The following is a 25,523-nucleotide window of genomic DNA, read 5'->3' as shown; positions in this document are numbered from 1 at the left end:
TGTGTGGGGATGGTACTCGATTGAAAGTAACAATAGGCTTTTCTACTTATGAAGGCCTCACTTATTCACATCATGAGAGATAGGCAACTTATTATGAAGAATTTCACAATGCAATGCAATATAATGTAATGCAAATTTCAGTGTATATCAGTATTTTAGCTATATACACGACTGATGCAGTGCACTAACTTGTATGAGGGGTGATAATTTAATTCTTGAATAAGTTAAACTTCCCAAGTGGAGAGATTACTTATTCTTGGTTGTAGTAGTAGTAGCAGTGGCATTTAATGCAAGAAAGTAAGTGTATGAGCTTATGCAGCATCAGCCAAAAAAAAAAACAAAATCACACCATTCCCTCCAAATGCCTGTCCAGTTCCTTAAATTTATTCAACCTATCAACTTCCACGACAGATGGAAATTTGTTCCAGCAATTAACCACCCGCTGGCTAAAGGCAAATTTCTGCACATCTAATCTACATCTGTCTTTTCTTAATTTGAATTTATGCCCCCTTACGTTCGTAATCTGAACAAGTGGAAGGATCCCATCAGAATTCAGCGTGCTCAACCCATTCAAGGCCTTACACACCTCAATCAGATAACCGCGCAGGTGCCTAGTCTCCAGCCACTGCAATTTGCAGAACTTAAGCCTCTCTTGGTAAGAGGATCCCTTCATTCCCCTCACCAATCTTGTTGCCCTTCTCTGTACACATTCAAGTAAATCTACATCCTTCCTAAAATGAGGCCTCCAGACCTGTGCGCAGTACTCAAGGCATGGCCTGACCATTGCCTTATACAGAGGGATAATCACCTCCTTTTCCCTGCTAGCAAAATTCCTATATATCATTGACAAAACCCCATGACCTGCCCTGGCAGCCTGTCTGCATTGCTCAGAAAACTTCATATCTGACTGCACAATTACTCCCAGGTCTTTTTCATTTTCTACCACCTTAAGTGTAGTACCACACAATTGGTACGTTTCTCTGGGGTTACTTCTACCCATATGCAGTACTTTGCATTTGTCAAGGTTAAACTTCAGTTGCCACTTCTTAGCCCATCTGCTCAAATTATCTAGATCCTGTTGCAGTAGCACACTGCCATTACTGTCATTAACATCCCTGCCAACCTTTGTATCATCTGCAAACTTCAACATTAAGCCTGATATACCTTCATCAATATCATTGATAAATATACAAAACAACAGTGGACCTAACACCGAACCCTGTGGGACTCCACTGATAACATTAGTCCAAGAAGAGCAGCACCCATTAATTACCACCCTCTGTCTTCTCACACTTAACCATCCTTTTATCCATTGTAGAAACTTACCCTTAATACCATTCTGCTCCAATTTGTACAATAGTCTTCCATGCGCAACAGTGTCAAAAGCTTTCCTGAAATCCAAATATATGATATCAAAATTATTTTTTGCATCCAGTTCCTTTGTAACCACATCATAATACCCTATCAAATTTGTCAGGCAAGACTTTCCCTTACTGTGTCTGAATTATTGCTGCAGTCTTGTCTAGATGATCCTGCAATGCATCTTTAACCAGTGACTCCATTATTTTACCCAGAACAGAAGTTAAACTAACTGGTCTGTAATTACTTGTGTCACCCTTCGATCCCCCTTTGTGAATTGGTGATACATTTGCACATCTCCAATCCATGGGAACCTCTCCTGAGTCCAAGGATGCTCTCATAATTATGGCTAAGGGTTTGCTTAGTTGCTTTGCCGCCTCCTTTAATATAACTGGATAGATCCCATCCACCCTAGGTGCCATTCTTATCCTTAACTTCAATTTCTCCTCCACTTTGCTTTCAGTTATTACAAAATCATTAAGTATCCTGCTACAATTTGTAACCTTCTGCCATTTTCTTCTGCCAAAAGTCTGACTACATTCACACACAATTCCTCATGTGTGAATGTAGATGCAAAATGCTCATTGTTTGTTTGCTATCTGAGCAGGATCATCAACTGTCGAACCATCGATTTCAAGTGGACCAATCAACTTTTAGAGTTTATATAAGTAAAGAAATCCTTGCTGTTTTTCTTAGCATCCTTTGCCAAAGATTTCTCGTAATCTGCCTTCGCCTGCTTAACCTCCTTTGTCACCTGATTACAGACTAGCTTATATCTGCCATAGGCTTCTGAGTCGCTTGATAATTTATATGCATCCCATGCATTTTTCTTCTCTGTTACGAGTCTCATTAGTTCATTTGATAACCATTTAGGCCTAAACCTTGAACAATATTTCTTAATAGGTATGAAATTTTTAGTAGCTTCCACGATTAATTCCTTGAATGCTTCCCACTTAGAATTTACTGTTGGTAACATTGTCAGTTTATCCCACTGTACAGAATTTAAAAACTGTCGGAGACCACTGTACTCACCTTTACGGAAGCAAAAACCCTTTCCTTTACCCCTGATGGTAATTAAATCTTTAAGTAAATCCCACATCAGTACACTGTGATCACTGCCACCTAGTGGTTCCTTTATCTGCAAATTCTTAATACACAAATGATCACTGCAGATAACCAGATCAAGAGTATTACTTTCTCTGGTTGCCTCTCGAACATGCTGCTGCAGAAAACAATCATCCAATAAATCCACAAGTCTGACTAGTGTGTGAGTGACCAACCCACAAGTTCCAGTCAATATCTGGGAAGTTAAAATCCCCCATTATAAAACATTCCGATTCACTAGCCCACTCTATTTCTCTGTACAATTGTTCATTGTACTCATTCGAGTCATTAGGCCTATAACAGACTCTTATTTTTGCTTTTGCAGTGCTTATGTCACACCAAACTGACTCAACAGTGCACTGTTCATCTATATCAACTGGACGCACTTCTTTTGATTTTGTTTTTCTTAATTAACAGCATAACACCTCTTCCCTTCCTATCCTGTCTATCCTTTCTGTACACATTGTACTCCGCAAATTCCAGTTCAGCATTCCTTATATCTGTGTGACACCATGTCTCTGCTATCCCAACAATATCTGCCTTTGATGTCTTGACCAACACTTCAAATTCATCTGATTTATTTACTATACTTCTGGCATTTGTATACATGCTCTTACTCCTATTCTTAGTTACCCTAAAACATCCCATATACCCACCTATTTCAGGATGACTGCCATCCGTCCCTGAAACCCCCCACGCTCCAGGTCGCTACTTATTCTAATAGAAGTTGTGCAAGAATCACCTTCACATCAGCCTATGGCTACTGTTAAACTATTAGTCATTGTATCCCCCCCCAAGCTAGCAGTTTTCCGACCCACCTAACACTGCCTCGATAGCATCAGCAAATATTCTTGCACCCTTTCTATTTAGGTGTATCCCATCCCTATAGAAGCAGTCTCTCCTGTTTACAAGTACAGTCCAGGCTGAAAAAAATTCTACCCCTTGAGCCTTGCACAGTCTTTCCAGGGCCGAATTGATCGAATTGTATGAGCAAGATTTTATTTACACTGCATGCTTTCCATAACTGCTGCTGGAGGTGCTCTCCCTGATTACTACTGAGCAGATTCTGGAGTTCCCCCCTTGCCCATTTGTCACTGACAATCATTTTGAAGCAAGTATCGTGTCGGACATACACAGTGAACAGCAAAGTGGACATACAAAGTGAACAGGGCTTAAATGCATAGTAAACAGTTAAAGCAGTGGTCTTCAACCGGGGTGCCGCAACAACATTCCAGGGGTGCCGTGTAATTTGGGTTTAAGTTACTTAAACTTTTTTTTTTTTTTTTAATTTATGTTTATTTCATTATAAAAAGATGTACAGTATCTTTTTTAATTTTGTGGTGATTTATAATTGTTTACTTAGTACCTTTATATAAAGAATAAAATTATATACTGCATATATATAATTTGTATTATGAAATGTAATTTTTATAATTATATTATTGTATAACATATATTTTTAATATTTTATATATATATACAGGGTGATTCACTACCAGTGCGACAAACTTGCAGGAGGTGTAGGGGGCACAAAGACGAATCGGAATCACATAGCATTGCAGTGTCCGAAATGCCTTCGTCAGGTGGTAAAGGGCGTTGAATGGGAGTTCGCGTGAACAGCGATCCCGCTGAAAGTCAGCATTTGCGAACCGGTTCCCGAGGCAGTAGGATGGATAAGTATTCAAATATTGAACTGGCCGACATGCACCTCGCGTATGGAGCTGCGGACTGTAACGGGCACGCCACTCTCCGCTTGTACTAGGAACATTTCCTGCACAGGCATGTTCCTCATCATACGATTTTCGCACATGTGCACCGAAGGTTACGTGAGACTGGTTGTTTCATGAGAGGTACCATGAATCGTGAGCGAACGACGAGGACACCAGACAATGAGGAGAGAATGTCCTACGTCTTGCAGAAGACAATCCGAGTAAGAGTACTCAAGCGATAGGCCAATGATTGGGTATTTCCCAATCCACTGTATGGAGGATACCGTCAACAAACCAAACGAGTTCATACCATCTGCAACGTGTCCAATCATTTGGAGCATGCGGAGGACTTTCACTACTTGGTTTCTTCAACAGAAACAGTTCGCAAATGCTGACTTCCAGCGGGATCGCTGTTCACACGACCTCCCGTTCAATGTCCTCTACCGCATGATGAAAGCATTTCGGACCCTGCAATGCTATGTGATTCCGATTCGTCTTTGTGGCCCCTACACCTCCTGCAAGTTTGTCGCACTGGTAGTGAATCACCCATATATACAGAGAGAGAGAATTGGGTCTAACAGGCAGAAAATTGAGTAGGTGTGCCGCAAAACAAAATAAATTACTTAGGGGTGCCATTATTAAAAAAAAAGGTTAAACCACTGAGTTAAAGAGATGAATGAAGTGTATGGTATTTGAGTGTCTTGGTAGGGTGACCATATTTAAATGGCACAAGTGGATTAGTGAAGGCCATGAGTTTGTTGCAGATGACCCAAGACCTGGTCAGCCTTCCTCCTCAACTCCTTAGTAAATTGTAACAGCCAGGGAAATCTTGGATGAAGACATGCAAATTAAACTTTGTGAATTAGCTGTTAGTGTCTGTTTTGTATGGTAGTGCTCACAGTATTGTGAACGATCACCTGAAAATGTCTTGAATCTGTGCCCACTTGATTACACACTTTGACTCCAGAACAAAATCAGCAAAAGGTAAGACTTATGTAAAGAAATGCTTGATTATTTTGAAACAGAGGATAAAAACTTCTTAAATTGAATAGTGACATAATGAAACTTAGATTTTTCACTGTGATCCAGAGACAAGCATTCTGATTAGCATTAGTTGAGGCATAAAATGCAAGAAAGCAAGCTTATAGAGCATCAGCCAAAAAAAAAAAAAAAAAACTTTTCCATTTTGCCCATCCATTCACTCCAAATGTTTGTCTAGTTCAGCCTTAAATCTGGCGCCTCCGTAGCCAGGTGGGAAGGAGCAGCAGTGCTTAGCACATGCTTCTTGATTAGACCGGGGTTCGAGCCCGTCACCACAAAAGTCGGAGGATGCGGAAAAGTCAGGGAATGACCACCGCATATCCCGGAGAAATATGGCCTTAGTTGCTAATGCTCCTAAAAACCAAATAACAAACAAACAAACAGCCTTAAATTTATTTACACTATCAACTTCCACAACAACAGATGGAAGTCTGTTCCAGCAATCAACTACCCACTGGCTAAAGGCAAACTTTGCACATCTATTCTACAACTGTCTTTCTTCAGTTTGAATCTATGCCCCTCAGGTTCTTAATCTGAGCAATTAGAAGTATCCCATCAGCATTGAGCCTGCTCAAACCATTCAAGGCCTTGTACACTTAAATCAGATCACCTTGCAGGTGCCTAGTCTCCAGATGCTGCAATTTACAGAATTTAAGCTTCTCCTGGTAAGAGAACCCCTTTGTTTCTCTCACCAATCTTGTTGCCCTTTGCTGTACTCATTTTAGCAACTCTACATCCTTCCTAAAATAAGACCTCCAGACTTGTATGTAGAACTCGAGGTTTGACTTAACCATTGCCTTATACAGAGATATAATCACCTCATCTCTGCTAGCAAAATTCCTATATATCATTGACAAAACTCCATGACCTTCTCTGGCAGCCAGTCTGCACTGCTTGGAGAACTTCATATCCGAATGCATAATTACCCCCAGGTCTTTAATTCTCCACCTCCCTGAGTTTAGTACTACACAGTTGGTACGTTTCTCTTGGGTTACTGCTACCCATAAATGGCACTTTGCATTTGTCAATGTTAAACTTCAGTTGCCACTTCTCAGCCTATCTACTTAACTTTTCTCTTGCTAAAGCATTCTGTCTTTACTATCATTAACAACCCTGCCAACCTTTGTATCATCTTCAAACTTGGACAATACGCCTGATGTACCTTTGTCAGTATCATTAATAAATACACAAAACAACAGTGGGCCCAGCACCAAACCCTGTTGGACTCCACTAATAGCATTAGTCTATGTAGAACAGTGGCCATTTATTACTGCTCTCTGCCATCTCCCACTCGACCATCCCTTTATCCATTGCAGCAACTTGCCCTTAATGCCATACTACTCCAGTTTGTACAGTTGTCTTCCATGTGAACAGTATCAAAAGCTTTCCTGAAATCCAAGTATATGATATCAAATTTTTTTTTTTTGCTTCCAGTTCCTTTGTGACCACATAGTAGTATCCCATCAAATTGATCAGACAAGATACTGTGGATTTTAGTGTTTTGCACCAACCTTACGTAAAAATAAAAACACAAAGGAAACTGGACTTTTAATAACTGTGTTTATAATAAATTATAATAACCTGTATTTACAATAAATTTAACTTTACGATAAACTATACATATAAAATATTAAAATCTGCTACATTAAGAACAATAAAATGCATTAAAATATACTAAGTTAAAAGCGATAAAAAAAAAAAAAAAACCATAGCTTTCAAAGGCTCCAGCCTTCTTCTTCAGCTGAAGAAGAAGGCTGGAGCCTTTGAAAGCTATGGTTTTTTATCGCTTTTAACTTAGTATATTTTAATGCATTTTATTGTTCTTAATGTAGCAGATTTTAATATTTTATATGTATAGTTTATCGTAAAGTTAAATTTATTGTAAATACAGGTTATTATAATTTATTATAAACACAGTTATTAAAAGTCCAGTTTCCTTTGTGTTTTTATTTTTACGTAAGGTTGGTGCAAAACACTAAAATCCACAGTATGAATATACCCAACCTCAGAGGCCTGTTTGAAGAATGATCAGACAAGACTTCCCCTTAAGAAACCTAAGCTGTGTTTGAACTATCACTGCTGCAGTCTTGTCTAGGTGACCCAACACCACTTCTTTAATCAGTGACTCCATTATTTTCCCCCATGACTTCAAATTTTGAGCTTCTTGTTCAGCTGACAAATAAATAGTTGTTTTTTGACATAAAGGCATTCTTCTTACACATTTTGCTCCTCACGGAACAACTATGAATAAGGAAGCATACTCTGAGGTTCTCAGAGTCGAACTTTGCCACACAATTCATGAGAAATGTCAAGAACTTTCTGGTGTGAAGTGGTTTCTCCATCAAAGCAATGTCAGGCCCCATACAGATAATATTGTGCAGCCAGTGATCACTGCCATAGGTGCCAAGTTTTTGCCACATCCACCTTATTTACTGTACATGGCACTGCCATGGGCCCCTGTTAATTCCGTTGTGGCCAACATCGCCATGGAAGAACAGATATTCCTGAACCCACCAGTACCTATTACAACAACCTGGTGTAGTTACATCGATGACATCTTTAGTCATCCCACGTGGCTCTGAAGCAACATTGCTAGAATATCTCAATTCCTTGTCAGCGTTCATCCAGTTCACTCTAGAGATAGAAATAGACAGATCTTTCCCATTCTTGGATGTCCTGGTAAAACGCATGGGCCCACATCTAGAAACCTCAGCATACCGTAAGCCAGTGTGGTGTGGACAGTTCGCAAACTACAGATCTGGCCATGCCCCTAGCCATCTCAACAGCACTGCCCGCACTCTGTTCTCCAGGGCTTGGAGTCACTCTGCTCAGATGAAGCTAGGTGCAACGAGATTTCCAGAGTGAGGATAGACTTGATCAATTGTGGCTACCCAACTCGCATATTGAACAAGTGCACGAGCTCACAGTCCACCCGAGACCACCATCAACTCAGGACAATGTGCTTACCACCTACATTTCCTACATATCCAAGCATATGTCGCACTGGATCTCAAAAATCCTCAGAGAATACCACATAAAATGCGTGCAGCTGCCTGGTAGAAAATTACATTCTCTAGTTTCCAACGTAAAGACTCCGGTCGCCCCTCTCTTAAGCAGTGGTGTGGTATACCGCATAGCCTGCAAAGATTGTGACAGCTGCTACATAGGAGAGACCTCGAGACATCTTCAAGGCTGCCTCGCAGAACATGACAGATCGATTCCCCCTGCTGGGACCGACTGGTCCACAATTTCAAAACACTTCGGGTCGACCCACCACGACCTCAATCCCAAGTGGCACTACGAAGTAATTGACCAGTCCTGACACTTTCGCCACCGCCTCTGGTTAGTCACTTAATATATTGTGTAATTTGAGAGCCATGAACTGCTGCAAAGGCATGAGACTACACCCCATCTTAAAGGCAACTGTTTTAGGTCAAGATAAGTGCTGGAGGCAAAACTACGCACATCCTTGCACACCTCTCTGCATGCACAATTCTGTGTCCTTTAAAATAATTTTTATCTCTAAAGGTTCCATTCTATTTGTTGATAAAGAGGCACATTCAGCCTTGAAAGCTCCAAAGTATTTATTTATAATTAAAGATATTTTTACTGGATATATACATTATCGTTATTCCATATCACTATGGATTCCAGTATAACAGGCCCATTTATCCTCTGAAAGGCAAGCGTTTCACATTCAACAACTAGGCCCGCAGAGCCACAATATAATTTTTTTTTTTTTTTTAGAAATCTACCTTTAAACACAATCTTTCAATTACAACATGATCTTGTATACAGCATCACATGTAAAAACTGCGATGCAGTTTATATAGGTTCTACCATGGGGGTGTTCAAAGTCTATCAAACGCATCGAAACTGTCACTTCGTGCAATAAATGAACATGTATTCGGAGAGTTGGTCGAAAAAAGCCATCCTATAGCAAAAAAAAAAATAAAGGTGATCCCTGTTTCATCTCATAATATAAACATAACACATTGAGTGAAAATCATGAATCTGCTACTTTACTATGGAATTAGGAATAAATGGAAGTGTGAAAATATCGTAATGAGAACCTAATAACATAAGGGGGTTTTTTTTTTTTTTTTTTTTTGGTAATTCGTTCCAAGACCTCAGAAGTTAATTTTCTCTATATAACTAAGCTATTTATCTCTCTGAAAGGTCCTTTTTTATAATGGAAATTGTATTAGTTTTATATAAATTTATATCAAATAAGCACAACACAAAAATCACTTAACTAAAGGATGCAAAAACAAAATAGACAGCCGACACGTTTACAGACACTGCTAATGGCTGAGAGGAAGGGCTACATGGTCTGGTCGGAGACAATCGTAACATAAAATAAGTAGGCACTGGTTAATTTATAGAAGAAAATTTCAAGAAACCAATTCAAATAATGAAAATGCACTACACTTTCATCATTATCATATGTTCAGTTATAAGAATCAATTTTGAATGCTTCGTGATATTTTTCTAAAGCACATTTTTGGAGGTCACTACCATAAAATAATAAAAGCAATATGCACTTTCCGGTTTATTGGACTTCTCTGTTAACGCTATCTATTATAAATGGGTAGTAAACTCAATCTTATTACATTTGTGATAATACCGATAACTGGAATTTTGTGGGTTTGAAGGGAAAGTGACCAAAGGAAAGTGAAAGTGGTGGCAGTGCTAGGAAATGAAACAAAACTGATTTAGAAATGGTAAAAATGAAGAAGTACGAAGCAGGGCAAAGTTTGTCATCTATTGCACAGGAATTAGATCTCTCTGCTTCAACAGTGAATACTATTGCATGTGCAACGGTGCTCGTATTAAAGAAGTGCTATGTTAATGCTACGACCAAACCAGCTATGTCCGGGGGGCCTCACCTGAAGAGGGGCCTCATTTTCAATCTAAATATTTTCTAAAGCAGGGATAAAAATTTCTAATAATAATAATAAACCAAGAAAACTTGTAATATAAAACCATAAGCATACTTAAACTTAACTTGTTAAGTGTTTAAATTTTATTATTATACCATTTTATTGTACAATAATTAAGTTAAAAGTTTCTATTAAAATTGTTTTTATTGTTACTTTATTTTTAAAGTCAAAGAACATAACTTTTTGACCTCTTATTTTACATTTTTATCAAGGAATTATTTTTCACAATAATGATGGAAAATCAGATTTAGATGCGAGTGCCCCTGAGGTGTTTGTAGTGACACTTGTCTTAATCTTTTTATTGTACATTTCAAAGCACACTTTAATTTTTCCTGCAAGTGAAATAAAAAAAATTGAATAAATAATTCTATTTACATGTTCGACAAACATTTCTTTTTTTGCTTCAATCAAATTCAGTGTGCATAGTTACGAGTGCTGTATAGGCAGTTAGGGAAATTCCAACTTGCGTAAAATTCGACTTAGAGTCCTGTGTGAACGTAACCTTTAACCAGATTCACTTAAGTCGGGGAGCAGCTGTACTCAGTAATAATGACCCCCAATAAGTGGGGGGCCCCTATTTGACTTTGGCCTCTGCAGTCACAAATCCTTAAAAATTTCCCTGGAAACAGCAACTATGCTAATACCACTTCACCTCTTTTCACATCAGTTTGGTGGGCAGGAGCAGTAGTGCGTAGCACACGCTTTTTGATTAGACCGGGGTTTGAACCCGTGAGTTGCTAATGCTAATTAGTTGCTAATGCTCCTAAAAACCAAATAACAACACATCAGTTTTGCTTGTGCTGTGCAGCTAGCTAACAGTAAACATGTTAGTTAACATGCATCGTGTGAAAAAAATTGTTGTTCATAGACATAGTAAATTTTATCTTGAGGTAAACTCCTCTTATTATTTTACAAGTAAATTTTATCATAAACATAACTAAACTTACATTTTTACTCAACTGAATTTTTTTCTGTTTTGGGCAGGAGGGCAGTGAGCCCCCAATACACTGCATTGGCATAGTTACGCCTTTAAAAATAACCTAAATATTATTAAAAACTAATATAATTATGCATTATCACTTCTTAATGAGCATTGCCTATGGAGTCCAGAAATACATGGCAAAACACTGCCCTTCCCTATAAATAAATTAGAATTACAAAAGAATAATGAGGCTAGTAGTAATAATAGATCTATGAGATGCAAGAAAGAAAGGTTATGTAGCATCAGCCAAAAAAAAAAAAAAATTCACACATATTCATTCCCTCTAAATGTTTGTCTAGTTCCACAATGACAGATGGAAGCTTGTTCCGGCATTCAACTACACGATGGCTAAAGGCAATTTCCGCACATCTATTCTATAACCTACTTTCTTCGATTTGAATTTATGCCCTCTTAGGTTCGTAATCTGAATAAGTGGAAGAATCCCATCAGAATTGAGCCTGCTCAACCCATTCAAGGCCTTTCACACCTCAATCACACACCCCACAGGTACCTTGTTTCCAGATGTGGCAACTTGCAGAACTTCAGCCTTTCTTGGTAATACCACCCCTTCATTCCCCTCACCAATCTTGTTGCCCTTCTCTGTACTCACTCAAGCAACTCTACATCCTTCCTAAAATGAGGCCTCCAGACCCGTATGCAGTACTCAAGGCATGGCCTGACCATCGGCTTACACAAAGGGATAACTCCTTTTCCCTACTAGGAAAATTCCTGGATATCATCGACAATACCCCATTACCTACTCCAGCACCTGTCTGCATTGCTCAGAAAATTTCATATCTGACTGCACAATTACTCCCATGCCTTTTATTTTCTACCACCCTGAGTGTAGTATCACACAGTTCGTATGTTATGTTTCTCTTCTATTACTGCTACCCATATGCAGTACTTTGCATTTGTCAATGTTAAACCTCAGCTGCCACTTCTCAGCCCATCTACCTAACTTTTCTAAATCCTGTTGCAGTAGCACATTGCCATTAGTGTCATTAACAACCCTGTTTGCAGATGATACAAAGTTTGTATCATCTGCAAACTTCAAAATTAAGCCTGATATACTTTATTAATATCATTGATAAATATACAAAACAACAGTAGGCCCAACACCAAACCCTGGGGGACTGCACTAATAATATTAGTCCACAAAGAGCTGCATCCATTGTTTACCTCTCTGTCTTCTCACACTCTTTCATCCACTGTAGCAACTTGCTCTTAATGGAGCCGACCGGGCTAGCCGAGTGGGTAAAGTACCTGCCCGGCAACCCAAAGGTCGCGGGTTCGATTCCCGCCTCGGGCTTGGATCAAAGTACTGCAAAAACCTTGGGAGGTGCAATATGGCCACAGAAGCCGATGCGCCAACAACTACCAAATCAAAAAAAAAAAGCTCTTAATGCCATACTGCTCTAGTTTGTACAGTTGTCTTCCATGTCAACAGTATCAAAAGCTTTCCTGAAATCCAAGTAGATGATATCAAAATTATTTTTTTTTGCATCCAGTTCTTTTGTAACGACATCATCCAATCAAATTTATCAGACAAGACTTTCCCTTAACAAACCCATGCTGTGTCTGAATTATTTCTGAAGTCTTGTCTAGGTGGTCCTGTGACTCCTCTATTTTCCTCTTAACACAAGTTAAACTAACTGGTCTGTAATTACTCGTGTCGCCTTTAGATGCTCCTTTGTGAATTTAGGATACATTTGCCCATCTCCAGTCTGTGGGGACTTCCCCTGAATCCAAGAGTGCTCTCATAATTATGGCTAAGGGTTTGTTTACTTCTTTGCTACCTCCTTTAATATAACTGGATAGATCCCATCCACTCTGGATGCCTTTCTTATGTTTAGCTTCAACAATTTCTCCTCCACTTTGCTCTCAGTTATTACAAAATCTTTAAGCACTCCACTACAGTTTGATAAACTTCTGGCATTTTCCTCCCTTAATTCCTCTTGTGAATGTAGATGTAAGATACTCATTCAGGTTTCAGCTATCTGAGCAGGATCATCAACAGTTGAACCAACAATATCAAGTGGACCAATCCAATTTGTCCCCTTCCTTCTCTACTGGAAGGAAGGGGACAAAAGGGGATGTATAGAGTTTATATAACTAAATGTCCTTGCTGTTTTTCTTAGCATCCTTTGCCAAAGATTTCTTGTAATCTGGCTTTGCTTGCCTAACTTCCTTTGTAACTTGACTACAGACTAGCTATATCTATCATAGGCTTTTGTGTCTGCTGATAATTTATATGCATCCCATACCTTTTTCTTCTCTGACACAAGTGTCATGAGTTCATCTCGCAGCTGTTTAGGCCTAAATCTTGAACAGTATTTCTTATTCGGTATGAAAAGCCTAGTAGCTTCCATGATTACTTCCCTTAATGCTTCCTATTTAGAATTTGCTGCTGGTAACATCAGTTGGTCCCACTGTATAAATTTAAAAACTGGCTGAGACCAATGTAGTCACCTTTACGAAAGCAAAACCTTTCCCTTTATCCCTGATGGTAGTTATTATTATTAGCTATATGGTGCAAGGAAGCCCGAGGCTTAAGCTTCACCAGCCAAAAAAAAAAAATTCTGAGTTACCTGAGAGAGAGAGAGAATTACATCTTTAAGATAGTGTGTTAAATAAGTTATTTTTGTTTCGTGCACAAAAGGAATGAATTCCAGTTAAGTTGGGTTTTGTTTCTGCCTTTTACTAGTGGTTATGTTTTTTTAAATAACTGATTCAGAGTTTGCATGTCACTGTCCAAGAACATTGAATGTTTTGACACCATTAACTTTCTGATCTCTCCTTATGGACAAGTTTTTAAATATCCAGATTAAACCTTGTTTATAAAAAAAATATATATTGTAAATTTCTTTCTTTTTTTTTTTTACAGGATGTCTTTCTCATATGTTTTTCCTTGGTGAATCCAGCATCATTTGAAAATGTCAGAGCAAAGGTAAGGTATGAATTGAAACAATTCATGATAAATGCATATTTTATGGTTTGAGATATTATTTTGAAAACCTACCTAATTAATTATAATAGACTCCCTTTTACTATCATTTTCTTAACCACTCTCAGTAAATCTGGAAAGCCATTATTATTAGCCACGAGGGAAGGAGGAAAATTAATCTGAAATAGGCATCAGCAAATTGCCAGATGTTACTATATAGTCAGTTCTGCTATAATGCGGTACGTGTGTTCCTAAAAAATCTTCATGTTATAGTATTTCACGTATTAAAAACGACAGGGCTTATGGGAAAAATAGAGATAGGTGCAGGGCACTCAAAAAAAAAACTTTCAGGCTGGTAAGTAAAACATTAAAAAAGTTAAACACAATAAAATTGCTAACACAGGTTTAAACATCTTAAATTTGTAATAAATATTGCAGTAAATATGGCACTGTAATATATACTTACTAATTGATATTTCTGTTCAACTTTTTTTTTTGTTTTTTTATTGTAAAATTTAAAACAGTAAAAAAAAGATAAGCAATGAATAATGATGAATACAACACGCACAAATTGTGAAGTGAGATATGGAATGACAAGTTTACGAAGCTTAAAAAATAGGAATGTGAAGAGATTCTGAAATTATTTTTTTTATATATAATTGAAGATTTCATGGAAACTATAACATTTCACCATTATAACATAAAATCCCATAGAATTCCATCTATCAGTATTATCACAAAGGCAATAAGATAGTTTACTACCCATTTATAATTAGATTGCGCTAACAGAAAAGTACAATAAAACATGAACTGGAATTTTTTTTTTTTTTTTTTTTTTTTTTGTGTTTTATGGTAGTGACCTCCAGAAATGTGCTGCTCTGCTCACGCTTACCCGCCTCACAAAATTTCTTTTCAAACAGAAAACTGTGAGCTCCTGAAAACATGAGTCGGCCTACAATATCACATGTTAAACTGTGGCTCCGACCAAACCCATGTTTAGTCTCTAGAGCAAAGTTTCCGGCATCCCCCTTCAACCCATGCACGGTACTAAGTACCGTGCATGGTTTTGATACCTTTCTTGTTTGGGGTTTTCATAAAAAAAAAAAAAAAAAAAAAAAACAACTACAGTAAATGAGAAATATAGCTCTCACACATTCGACATTTTTTTAAGCTTAACTTTTATGTTTTGCTGCACAAGTCCCTACATTCAGCTTGGTGGCAAGTTTTGCATTCACCTGGTGTTACTCGCAGACAAAATTGCACATGAGCCAACGTGAAAATCGTGTTATACTTGCATTATTCCCTACTATATCAGTCGTGTTGCAAAAATGCATATTATAGTAGAACTGACTATACTTCTTCAGCCAGGCAGCACATTCAGGTGATTGTGGGTGGCTATCTGCATTTCAACTTCTGAAATAATGCTGGTGTTTCCCCAGTTTTATTCTTTTTCCCCACTCTCCTCCTGTATATTAATTACCTTCTTCCACTGACTGGAAATAGTTTTGCTGATGGTAAGCACACTACATTCCATCTTCCTGTTTGAGGAAACCCTGCACTGCACAAACAGCTTTGGCTTCTCAAATGTCTACCAAATACTAATATGTCAGGTAGTCCTTCAATGGGGAAAAGGAAACTTGACTAAATTCAGTTCTTCTGAAACTCAGTTCTATGCTGTTTTATGGTGGGGGGGGGGAGGTTTGCTACTCCCATGCTCATATCCAGAAACTCTTTCTCCAAATCACCTATCTTTAGGTTAAAAGTCAGGGGAGCCCTGACTTTTAACCTTTCTTGTCATTAGCAGATCGCAAATATTGCTTCTGCAACAAAAAGTACATTTCTTTTATTCTTAATGTTATTTTGTTTTTAAGCTCCTTTACAAACCTCAAATTTACCTTACCATGGAATAATGTTCCTACTCTGTGTTGTGCTCCCAAACTCTCCCCCCCCCCCCAAACCAGTTCTGAGACATGCCTCAGCTAGTCATTCAAAATAACAAAACCAACTTTTCCTCTTCATTTATCTCATCTACTTTGTTCTAAAGAGCAAATCCATTGCGGCACATTCGGAGGGTAATTTTGGTGAACAACACTGTCCCACACTACAGTTTTTACAGTAAAAAATAAATCTATTTTTCAATAGAAAATAATTCTTTCCTGCTTGCACAATAACCTAATGTAAATTTCTGGAATTTCAATAGAGTAGTTAAACTGAAGGCTTTTTGAAAGGTATTGGGAGCTTCATCTGTGTGGACTGAATAGCTAAAGAGCACATGTGCTAAAATTCAGCTCTTCATAATACTTGCATTATATATAACATTTGATATTTGATCCTGCATTCTTCCTATTTGTATGATAACTAATAGAGAAATTTTGTGATTGTCAAATACATTTCAAAGAAAGTTTTCTTTGCATGCAAAGAAACTGTTAGTCTATTTCTTTTCTGTTCCCAGTGTAAACATTTCAAGCAAATCAGCTACTCCATGTGATGAGCACCATACCTGTGAGGTATAGCGCTCATACCTCACAGCCCCGTTTTTCATTTTCAAACAGAAAAATGCTCACATTTTTCTGTTTGAAAAGAAAAAATGGAAAAGTTTCTGGTATGAGGTATAGCTAGAGCTATACCTCATACCTTGGAAAAATCAAACAAATCAGGCAGCTAATTTCTAAAGCACTTCATAGGGGGCACCTCCTGCTTTTGGTTTATTTCTGATGAAATGAACCAGAAATAAACCAAATCCAATTTCTATTTTTTTTTTTTTTTATGAAAACCCCAAACATGAGAGTATTAGAACTTATAGTGCTTGTACCGTGCATGGGTTGGAGGTTGAGAAGACAAAAGAAGATATTTGTTGACACTAAACTTGAACTTCTATAAAAGTTCAAATCTAATGACTAAATGACCATTAATTAACATCTATAGATTAATTTTTAGGAAATACATTTCAAGGAAAGTTCCAGAAAATGGCAGTTGAATGAATAAACACAGAAGATGAAAAGTTGGTTCTGTGAGTTTGAAGTTCGAGAGTAAATGGATGTTGGCTGGGGGCTGCACGTATTTGGACTGTTTTGAAAGAGAGTGGGAATTAAAGAAGCCAATTCAGAAGAACAGTGCCCATGGAAGTATCTGTTGAAAAGGCATGCAGCAGAAACAATGTCTATGAGACAGAGTGGATAGACTCTGTTAGAGATGAGTCATTAATTAACCTAATTGCCCTCTTCTGAATGGCATCTAGAAGCCTGCGAGAGGTTTTTCAGATGTGGGAACAATATTCCATTGTAGGGCAGATTTGTGATTTGTACAGAGTGAACAGCTGTTTGGGAGAAAACAGTTTTTTTTACATGCAGAGGAAGCAATATTTGTAATGTGCCTGTGCCAAGTGAGATTAGAAGTCAGGGTAATACCCAAAAGAGATGTATCATCTTTCCTAGAAATCGGAGTGTTACCAAAGATAAGCATAGGAGCGGAAGAATCCTTTTTGCGAGATATAAGACGGGACTGGATTTTAGAAGAATTGAAATCAACTAAGTTGTCTTTACTCCAAAAGAGAGTCAGGGCAATACCCAAAAGAGATTTTTAAGGAATTTGTATCGGATATTTGAGAAGTTTAAGCTGATTGAGCAGGGCAAGGTTTCTCGATGCAATCTGCTATCATTAGCAAAACTATGGCTAGGATTTCCGATCAATGGAAGAGGGTCATTAATATACAAGAGGAAAAGAGTGGGGTAAAGAACTGAACCTTGGGGGATACCCGCATTAGTGGAGAAGTTAGAAGACAGAACCATCTATAATCACCCTCGGTGAGCAGTCAGACAGAAAATTGGTTAACCAATTACAAAAAAACAGTTGGCAAACCATAAGATGGAAACTTGTTTAGTTTAGAAGACCTTTATGCCAAACATGATCAAAATCCTTAGAGATGTCAAGAGTAACTGCTTGTGTTTCACCGAACTTTTCCATTGAATTTGTCCGTAAATGTGTAATATAAGCCAGAATATCACCAGTGGATTGACACTGACAGAATCCGTACTGGCGATTGTTGATCAGATGGAATGTTTCTAGGTAGTTTGAGTTGGCAGTTAATTGATTTCTCCATTACTTTAGAAAGAGTAAATGTAATTGAAATGGGACGATAATTGGATAGGAGGGATTTTTCTCACTTTTTAGGAACTGGCTGAATATGAGCAAATTTCCAAGCAGAAGGAAAAACACCTTTGGAATAAGAAAGCGAAAAAAAGGCGGCAAAGAACAGGAGTAAGTTCAGGAGTGCAGGTTTTGAAAACAAGTGGAGAAATACCATCAGGACCTGGAGCTTTCTTAGCATCAAGATTCGTCAAAATCCTTCTGACATCCTTTTGATGGAATAGCACAGGAGGCATTGAATGGAGCGTGCTGGGAATGTTGGTAGGTGTTTTACCAAGATCGGTAATATGAGTTGGAAGAAAAATCAGGTGCTAGCAGGTCAGCTTTGTCCTTGGCTGAAGTGACAATAGAACCATCTGGTTTTGACAGAAGTGGAAGCAAAGATTGGATTCTGTCAGAAAAAGTACATGGGGTTTGGCAGACTAAGTGGAAATGGACATCATTGAGATTAGAACTGAGACCATGTATATTTGTGAAATGAACTACAAGTGTTTTTGGATTTGGATAATAACTGACAGATTTTTGGAATTTTCATTGGGAAAAAAAAAAATTCACTTATTTCGAAAAATACTGGGAGTTACAATTGGTGAATAGAGTGGATGAGGAACACTAAATTAAAATTCATGCGGGGGGGGGGGGGGATGTCTCTGCAGCCAACATGCAGGTTAATTAAAAAATTGTTAAACCTACTTAGGAAAATGTGGATAATTTGATAATTGATTTCTAATTTCTAGGAGGCAAAAAAAGACTGTATTCACTCACTCTGCAGAAAACAATCAAGCAGCATTGATCGGGTTGCCACCTTTGCAAAAATTCTGACAAGTGACTTGGCATTCTGTGTAGTATGGTCTAATTACTATTACAACAGACCCCCGTTATAACGCGGTTTGCTTTACGCTGATTCGCTATAACGCTGTTCTTATATTATAACCCATATCTGACTATAACGCTGTCACAGATCACTATAACGCTCTTTTACAGATTACATTTTTGACAAATTTAACGAAATCGTTTCATTTGATGGAGTCGATAGCTTGAAAATGAATAGCAAAACAGCATTAAAACGTTTCCCACGCCGACTTGAGGAATTTTCCCACGCTCAGTGAAATTTTCTCGCACGCTAATTTAATTGCAGTACAGTGACTTGTTACGTAGTTCCGAGATCAACATTTTAAAAAATGATCGAATATATTGCTTGTAATATTTGGGTTATATGCATTTATCCGAAGTCTAGTCATCACTCAGTACAGTATTAGACATCGTGCGTAACGGAAAGTTTACTTGAACATTGTATCATTAATTCAACCAACGCAGTTATATTTTCGAAGAGCTAATAATGACCGACAGGAATGAAAAAGCAACAACGTCTGGGCGCAGTACGAAGACTATAAATGTAAGAAAAAGACCTGAATTTGAAAATTAAATTAGACGTTTTGAAGCGAATCGATTCCGGTCAACGACAAGCGGATGTGTGCCATAATTTAGGACTTGCAAGTTTAACTGTAAGAACAATTATAAAAAATTAATTTTATCAGCGGCAAAGATAGCTGTTCCACTGCAAGAAACTAGGATGGCTATTAGGATTGAAATGGAAAGACTAATTTTATTGAAGATAATATTCCAATGCAGAAGTCAGTTAAGTTAAATATTTAAAAAAAAAAAAAGAGAGAGAGAAAGAGATTAGCCAATATGATGATCTGAAGAAAACTCGCCTAAAAAAAAAAAAATGTGGAACCATTTAAAACTGGTAAGGGCTGGTAGAATACATTTAAAACCCAGGGAGAAGCCGCTAGTGCAGATCAAGGAGCCGAAACTTTCAAAAAAGAACTTGTTAAAATTATTGAAGAGGGGTATTATGTGTTATATTTCTCAACAAGTTTTTAACATAGATGAAGCGGAACTTTTGTGGAAACGAATGCCTAAAAGAAGTTTCATATTGAAAGAACAAAAAATATGCCAAATTTCAAAGCGGCGAAGGATCAGTTGACTTTATTGTTGGGTGGTAACGCTGCGGGCCATTTAAAATTAATATCCCTTTTAGTTTATTTGGAAGAGGGCCCAAGTTCAACTCAAAATCCACACATTTTCCATGATTAAATTCGTCCATTAAATTAAATCAATTAAATTCATTATTTTAATTGGAATTTTAAGTTTACTTTTGATACGCAAGTAGTTACCACATAATTATACGTATGTAATGCAGAATATTTTATATGTGCAAATATTTGAATATTAAATATTTTGACCGACATTTGTGCATCTTTTCATTACCGTTTATTGTTGATTAGGAAATATCCTATGGCACCGACCGCAGCTCACAAATACATATGTTACCTTATGGGAAAGTGGCGCTCACTTAGCGCGGATTCACTTAGCGCTCTGTTTTTCCGGAATGAATGATCAGCGTTAAGCGGGGGTCACCTGTACTGACCACTCTCCCACCTTTGTGCCATCAGAAAATTTAGACATTAAATGTTAAATATTTGTATTGGTATTGTTAATAATTATTATAAACACTAATGGACCAGCACTGAACCTTGTGAAACTCCACTCATAACGTAATCCATGAAGGCATGGGCCTGTTTATAACTGCTCTCTGCCTGTTATTACTTGGCATTTCTTTATCCATATTTGTAAATTGTTTGTAACCACATTGCTCAAATTTATACAGTAATTGTTCATGTGGGACAGTATTGAAAGCTTTGCTAAAATTTAAGTAAATGATATCAGAATTATTCTATGCATCCAGTATTTTTAGTGACTACCTCGTAGTAGCTAATTAGATTAGTCTGGTATGATTTCCCCTTAACACATTTATGCTGCAATTGTCTTAATTACATTCCTGTCTAGATTATTTTATATTACATCAGTAACTGGGGATTTCATATTCCCTTACATATAAGACTAACTTAAAGGGCTGTGGTTGTTCATTTTACCTTTCTATCCGCTTTCCCAACTAAGGGAGATATAGCACATCTGTGGCTTGTAGAACTGTCCAGTTTCAAAGAGGCTGCTCTCATTATAATATCAAAGCTTTGTTTCAACCTCATTTGTTTCTTTATCAATATAATTGGATAGATTCTATCAGCTGATGGTGCTTTGTTCACTTTTAAATATATACTTCACTTCTAGTCTGTTTTCAGTTATCATAAAGTCATTCAGTTCTCAAAGACACTAGGACACTAGCATCTTTACACACTGACACATTAAGTGTGATTATATATTGCTACATGCAATGCAACCTTGGTATAACATGTTTGTGAGACATTATCCTTAGTGTTTTTATTGTAAGCAAATTTCATTTTGAACCCCCACTCCACACCAGTGGAAAGATAGGTTAAATGTTTTAAATAATGCTGTATTTAAAATAAAAATATTAAACAGCATTGTTTCATATACTTTTTTAAAAAATTTAATTTCAGTTTCTTGTTACAACATCTTGCTTCCAAATAAGACAGACACACAGCGAATCCAGTTTACAGCATAGCATATTAATAATATTCAATTTTGAATGCTAAGCAACTTTGAATTAATGCCTTCTGAAATCCCATTAAACTCATGTACATGGAGCTGTGTAAAATTTGACCAGTCATCTCAATGTAGTGTTTTTTAACTAAAAAAAGTAAACTTTTGGATGATATTGCAGAAAGAAAAGGTTTCTAACAAGTACTCTTTGAGTTATGCAGCTAATGCATAGGCAAAAACCGACATCCTTGAAATCATTTTCCGTTGTTCATAGTAACAGTCTAGGTCAGAACTGCAGGATCTCTCCTCCCCAGTTATGTATTTCTTTTGGTTATGAACAAGTTAATTTCACTGTACCATAGTATAATTATGGAAAACACATTGTATTTTTTTTAGCAGTTGTTTCCATTTTTAAAAGTGATTTTATATTCTTGAAAAAAGTTGCACAGGCTAATATTGTGTACAAAAAATTAACTGACTAATATGGTAGCTGGTTTTCCAATCTCCTTTATCAAAGGAATATGTTTTGTTTTGAAAGTTCCCCTTGTGCTGTTAATGTTTTCTTGATGCATTTTTGGATTGCATGTCTGGAGAAACTGAACATATACATTAATTACTCTTAAATAGGTCCTGCTGTTTATAAATATTTGATTCTTATTGAGGAAATATACTGCAGAAGAGAATACAGTAGCAGTGGTCCACACATAGTAACTAGTCTGTAATCAAGTCACAAAGGATGTTAGGCAGGCGAATTCAGATTACGAGAAATCTTTGGCAAAGGATGCTAAGAAAAACAGCAAGGATTTCTTTACTGATATAAACTCTAAAAGGAAAGGGATGAATCTGATTGGTCCACTTGATATCGATGATTCAACTGTTGATGATCCTGCTCAAATAGCAAACAAACTGAATGAGTATTTTGCATCTACATTCACACATCAGGAGTTATTAAGGATTGAAAATGCCAGAAGGTTATCAAATTGTAGCAGAGTGCTTAATGATTTTGCTTATAACTAAGAGCAAAGTGGAGGAGAAATTGTTTAAGTTAAACATAAGAATGGCACCTAGGGTGGATGGGATCTATCCAGTTATATTAAAGGAGGCGGCAAAGGAAGTAAGTAAACCCTTAGCAATAATTATGAGAGCACAGACTGGAGATATGCAAATGTATCCCCAATTCACAAAGAGGTATTGAAGGGTGACACAAGTAATTACAGACCTGTTAGTTTAACTTCTGTTCCAGGTAAAATAATGGAGTCACTGGTTAAAGATGCATTGCAGGATCATCTAGACAAGACTGCAGCAATAATTCAAACACAGCATGGGTTTAAGGGAAAGTCTTGTCTGACAAATTTGATTGGATATTATGATGTGGTTACAAAGGAACTGGAAGCAAAAAATAATTTTGATATCATATATACTTAGATTTCAGGAAAGCTTTGACACTGTTGCACATGGAAGACTACTGTACAGATTGGAGCAGAATGGTATTAAGAGTAAATTGCTACAATGGATAAAAGGATGATTGAGTGGGAGAAGACAGAGTGGTACTCAATGAACGCTGCTCTTCGTGGACTAATGTTATTAGTGGAGTCCCACAGGGTTCGGTATTGAGTCCACTGTTGTTTTGTATATTTATGAATAATATTAAATGAAGGTATATCAGACTTAGTGTCGAAGTTGGCAGTGTGCTACTGATACAGGATCTAGAAAATTTGGGAAGATGGGCTGAGAAGTGGTAACTGAAGTTTAACATTGACAAATACAAAGTGCTGCATATGGGTAGAAGTAACCCCAGAGAAACAGTACCAACTGTGTGGTACTACACTTAAGGTGGTAGAAAATGAAAAAGACCTTGGAGTAATTGTGCAGTCAGATATGAAGTTTTCTGAGCAATGCAGACAGGCTATCAGGTCAGGTCATAGGGTTTTGTCAATGATATACAGTGGTACCTTGGTTTGCGAGCATAATTCGTTCTGGAAACGTGCTCGTAATCCAAAGCACCCGTATATCAAAGCTGATTTCCCCATAAGAAATAATGGAAACCCAGATGATTTGTTCCAAAACTCACAAATATTCATATACTGTAAAAATGATTAATACAAAATACATACATACCTTTTTATATTTTTAAAAGCAATCAAATTTATTATTGGGTAGGACGACTTTCACTGTCACTAACGGAATCATTACTATCTGTTGACTTTTTCGTTTTGTGCGACTTTAACAAGGAACCTCTCCAATGACACTTGCTTTTGCCTCCTTTTGAGGATTTCACGGAAATATGACATTGCATTGTCGTTAAACAGATTCATCGCTCGCACTGCCACAGCCTTACTCGGGTGGTGCTTTTCTACAAAATTTTGCACTGTTTCCCTCATTTTACACACCTCCCTAATCTCATTTGAAGAGAGGGATGTCTCCATTTTTTTCTCCTCCTCTTCAGACGAGATCTCCTCCATAACCTCTTGCTGTTGCTCGCGATGCAGATCCATCAGTTCGTCGGTGGTAAACTCCTGACCATTTCCTCCACCAGCTCTTGAATGTCATCCTTATTCACCTCCAGTCCCATGGTCTTCCCCAAGGACACAATTTCATCGACAACTGGCAGCTCCTGAGCAAACCCCTCAACGCAATCAGACCACAGTTTTCTCCAAGCAGAATTGAGGGTTCTCTTGGTGACCCCATCCCAGGCTTTATCGATGATTTTGAGGCAGTTTACGATGTGGAAATGATTTTTCCAAAACTCTTGGAGGGTAAAGTTAGTTCCTTCGGTCACCTCGAAGCATTGCTGAAATAGTGCCTTGATGTAAAGCTTTTTAAAGTTCGAAATGACCTGCTGATCCATGGGCTGGAGTAATGGAGTAGTGTTGGGAGGAAGGAACTGGACCTTAATTCGAATTCTTCCAGTAAGTCATTCTCAAGGTCTGGAGGATGAGCAGGAGCATTATCCATAACCAGCAAGACTTTGAGTGGCAGTTTTTTTTTTTAAGGGTATTTCTTCACTGCAGGACCGAAGACCTCGTTGATCCACTCAACGAACAAGATACGAGTGACCCAAGCCTTGCTGTTGGACCTCCACATAACGGTTAACTGGCTCTTCTGCACCTTGCATTTCTTGAAGGCTCATGGATTCTCAGAATGATACACGAGCAGGGGCTTGACTTTGAAATCACCGCTTGCATTAGCACACAGCAAGAGGGTGAGACGGTCTTTCATGGGCTTGTGACCGAGCATTGCATTCTCTTCTGCTGTAGTGTAGGTCCTCTTTGGCATCTTTTTCCAAAAAAGCCCCGTCTCATCACAATTAAAAACTTGCTGCGGCAGGTAACACTCGGAAACCATGAGCTTCTGGAACTCGGCAACGAACGCCTCAGCTGCCTTAGTGTCCGAACTCGCAGCCTCTCCGTGCCTCACAACACTATGGATGCCACTTCTCCTCTTAAAGTTATCAAACCATCCCCTACTCGCCTTGAAGCCTTCTTCGTTTTCTGTAGACGTACCTGGCTATTTGCTTACGAAGTCGGCGTACAAGGCCTTTCCCTTCTCACAGATCAAGTTCTCAGTCACAGTATCACCCACTAGTTGCTTCTCATTTATCCACACCAAAAGCAACTTTTCTACATCTTCCAGAATACGTGGCCGTTGCTTTGATATTCTCGTGACTCCTTTTGCTACATCTAGTCCCCTTAGTTCTTCTTTCTTCTTTAATATTGTGCAAATTGTTGACGTAGACTTCTTATAAAATCTTGCGATGGCGGCCACTTTCATACCTTGTTCGTGCTTCTCGATGATTTCCTTCTTAACTTCTACCGTAATCATCTCCT

The 25,523-nt window shown here is 37.8% G+C and overlaps 1 protein-coding gene across 1 annotated transcript in view; it reads left to right on the top strand.

Moving 5' to 3' along the window:
* The window catches only part of LOC150083089 (ras-related C3 botulinum toxin substrate 1), a 118,987-nt gene that overhangs the window by 57,470 nt on the left and 35,994 nt on the right, over positions 1–25,523 (top strand). Inside the window, exon 4 of the mRNA XM_090377785.1 lies at positions 14,026–14,088. Within this exon, the coding sequence (XP_090233911.1) occupies positions 14,026–14,088 (63 nt within the window). The remainder of the gene's footprint in view (positions 1–14,025; positions 14,089–25,523) is intronic.

This window comes from Mastigoproctus giganteus, chromosome 7, assembly GCF_048544385.1.
Source record: "Mastigoproctus giganteus isolate SK-2022 chromosome 7, ASM4854438v1, whole genome shotgun sequence".
Lineage (NCBI taxonomy): Eukaryota > Metazoa > Arthropoda > Arachnida > Uropygi > Thelyphonidae > Mastigoproctus > Mastigoproctus giganteus.
The sequence above is the reverse complement of the archived record's forward strand: the minus strand, read 5'-3'. Positions and strand labels throughout refer to the sequence as shown.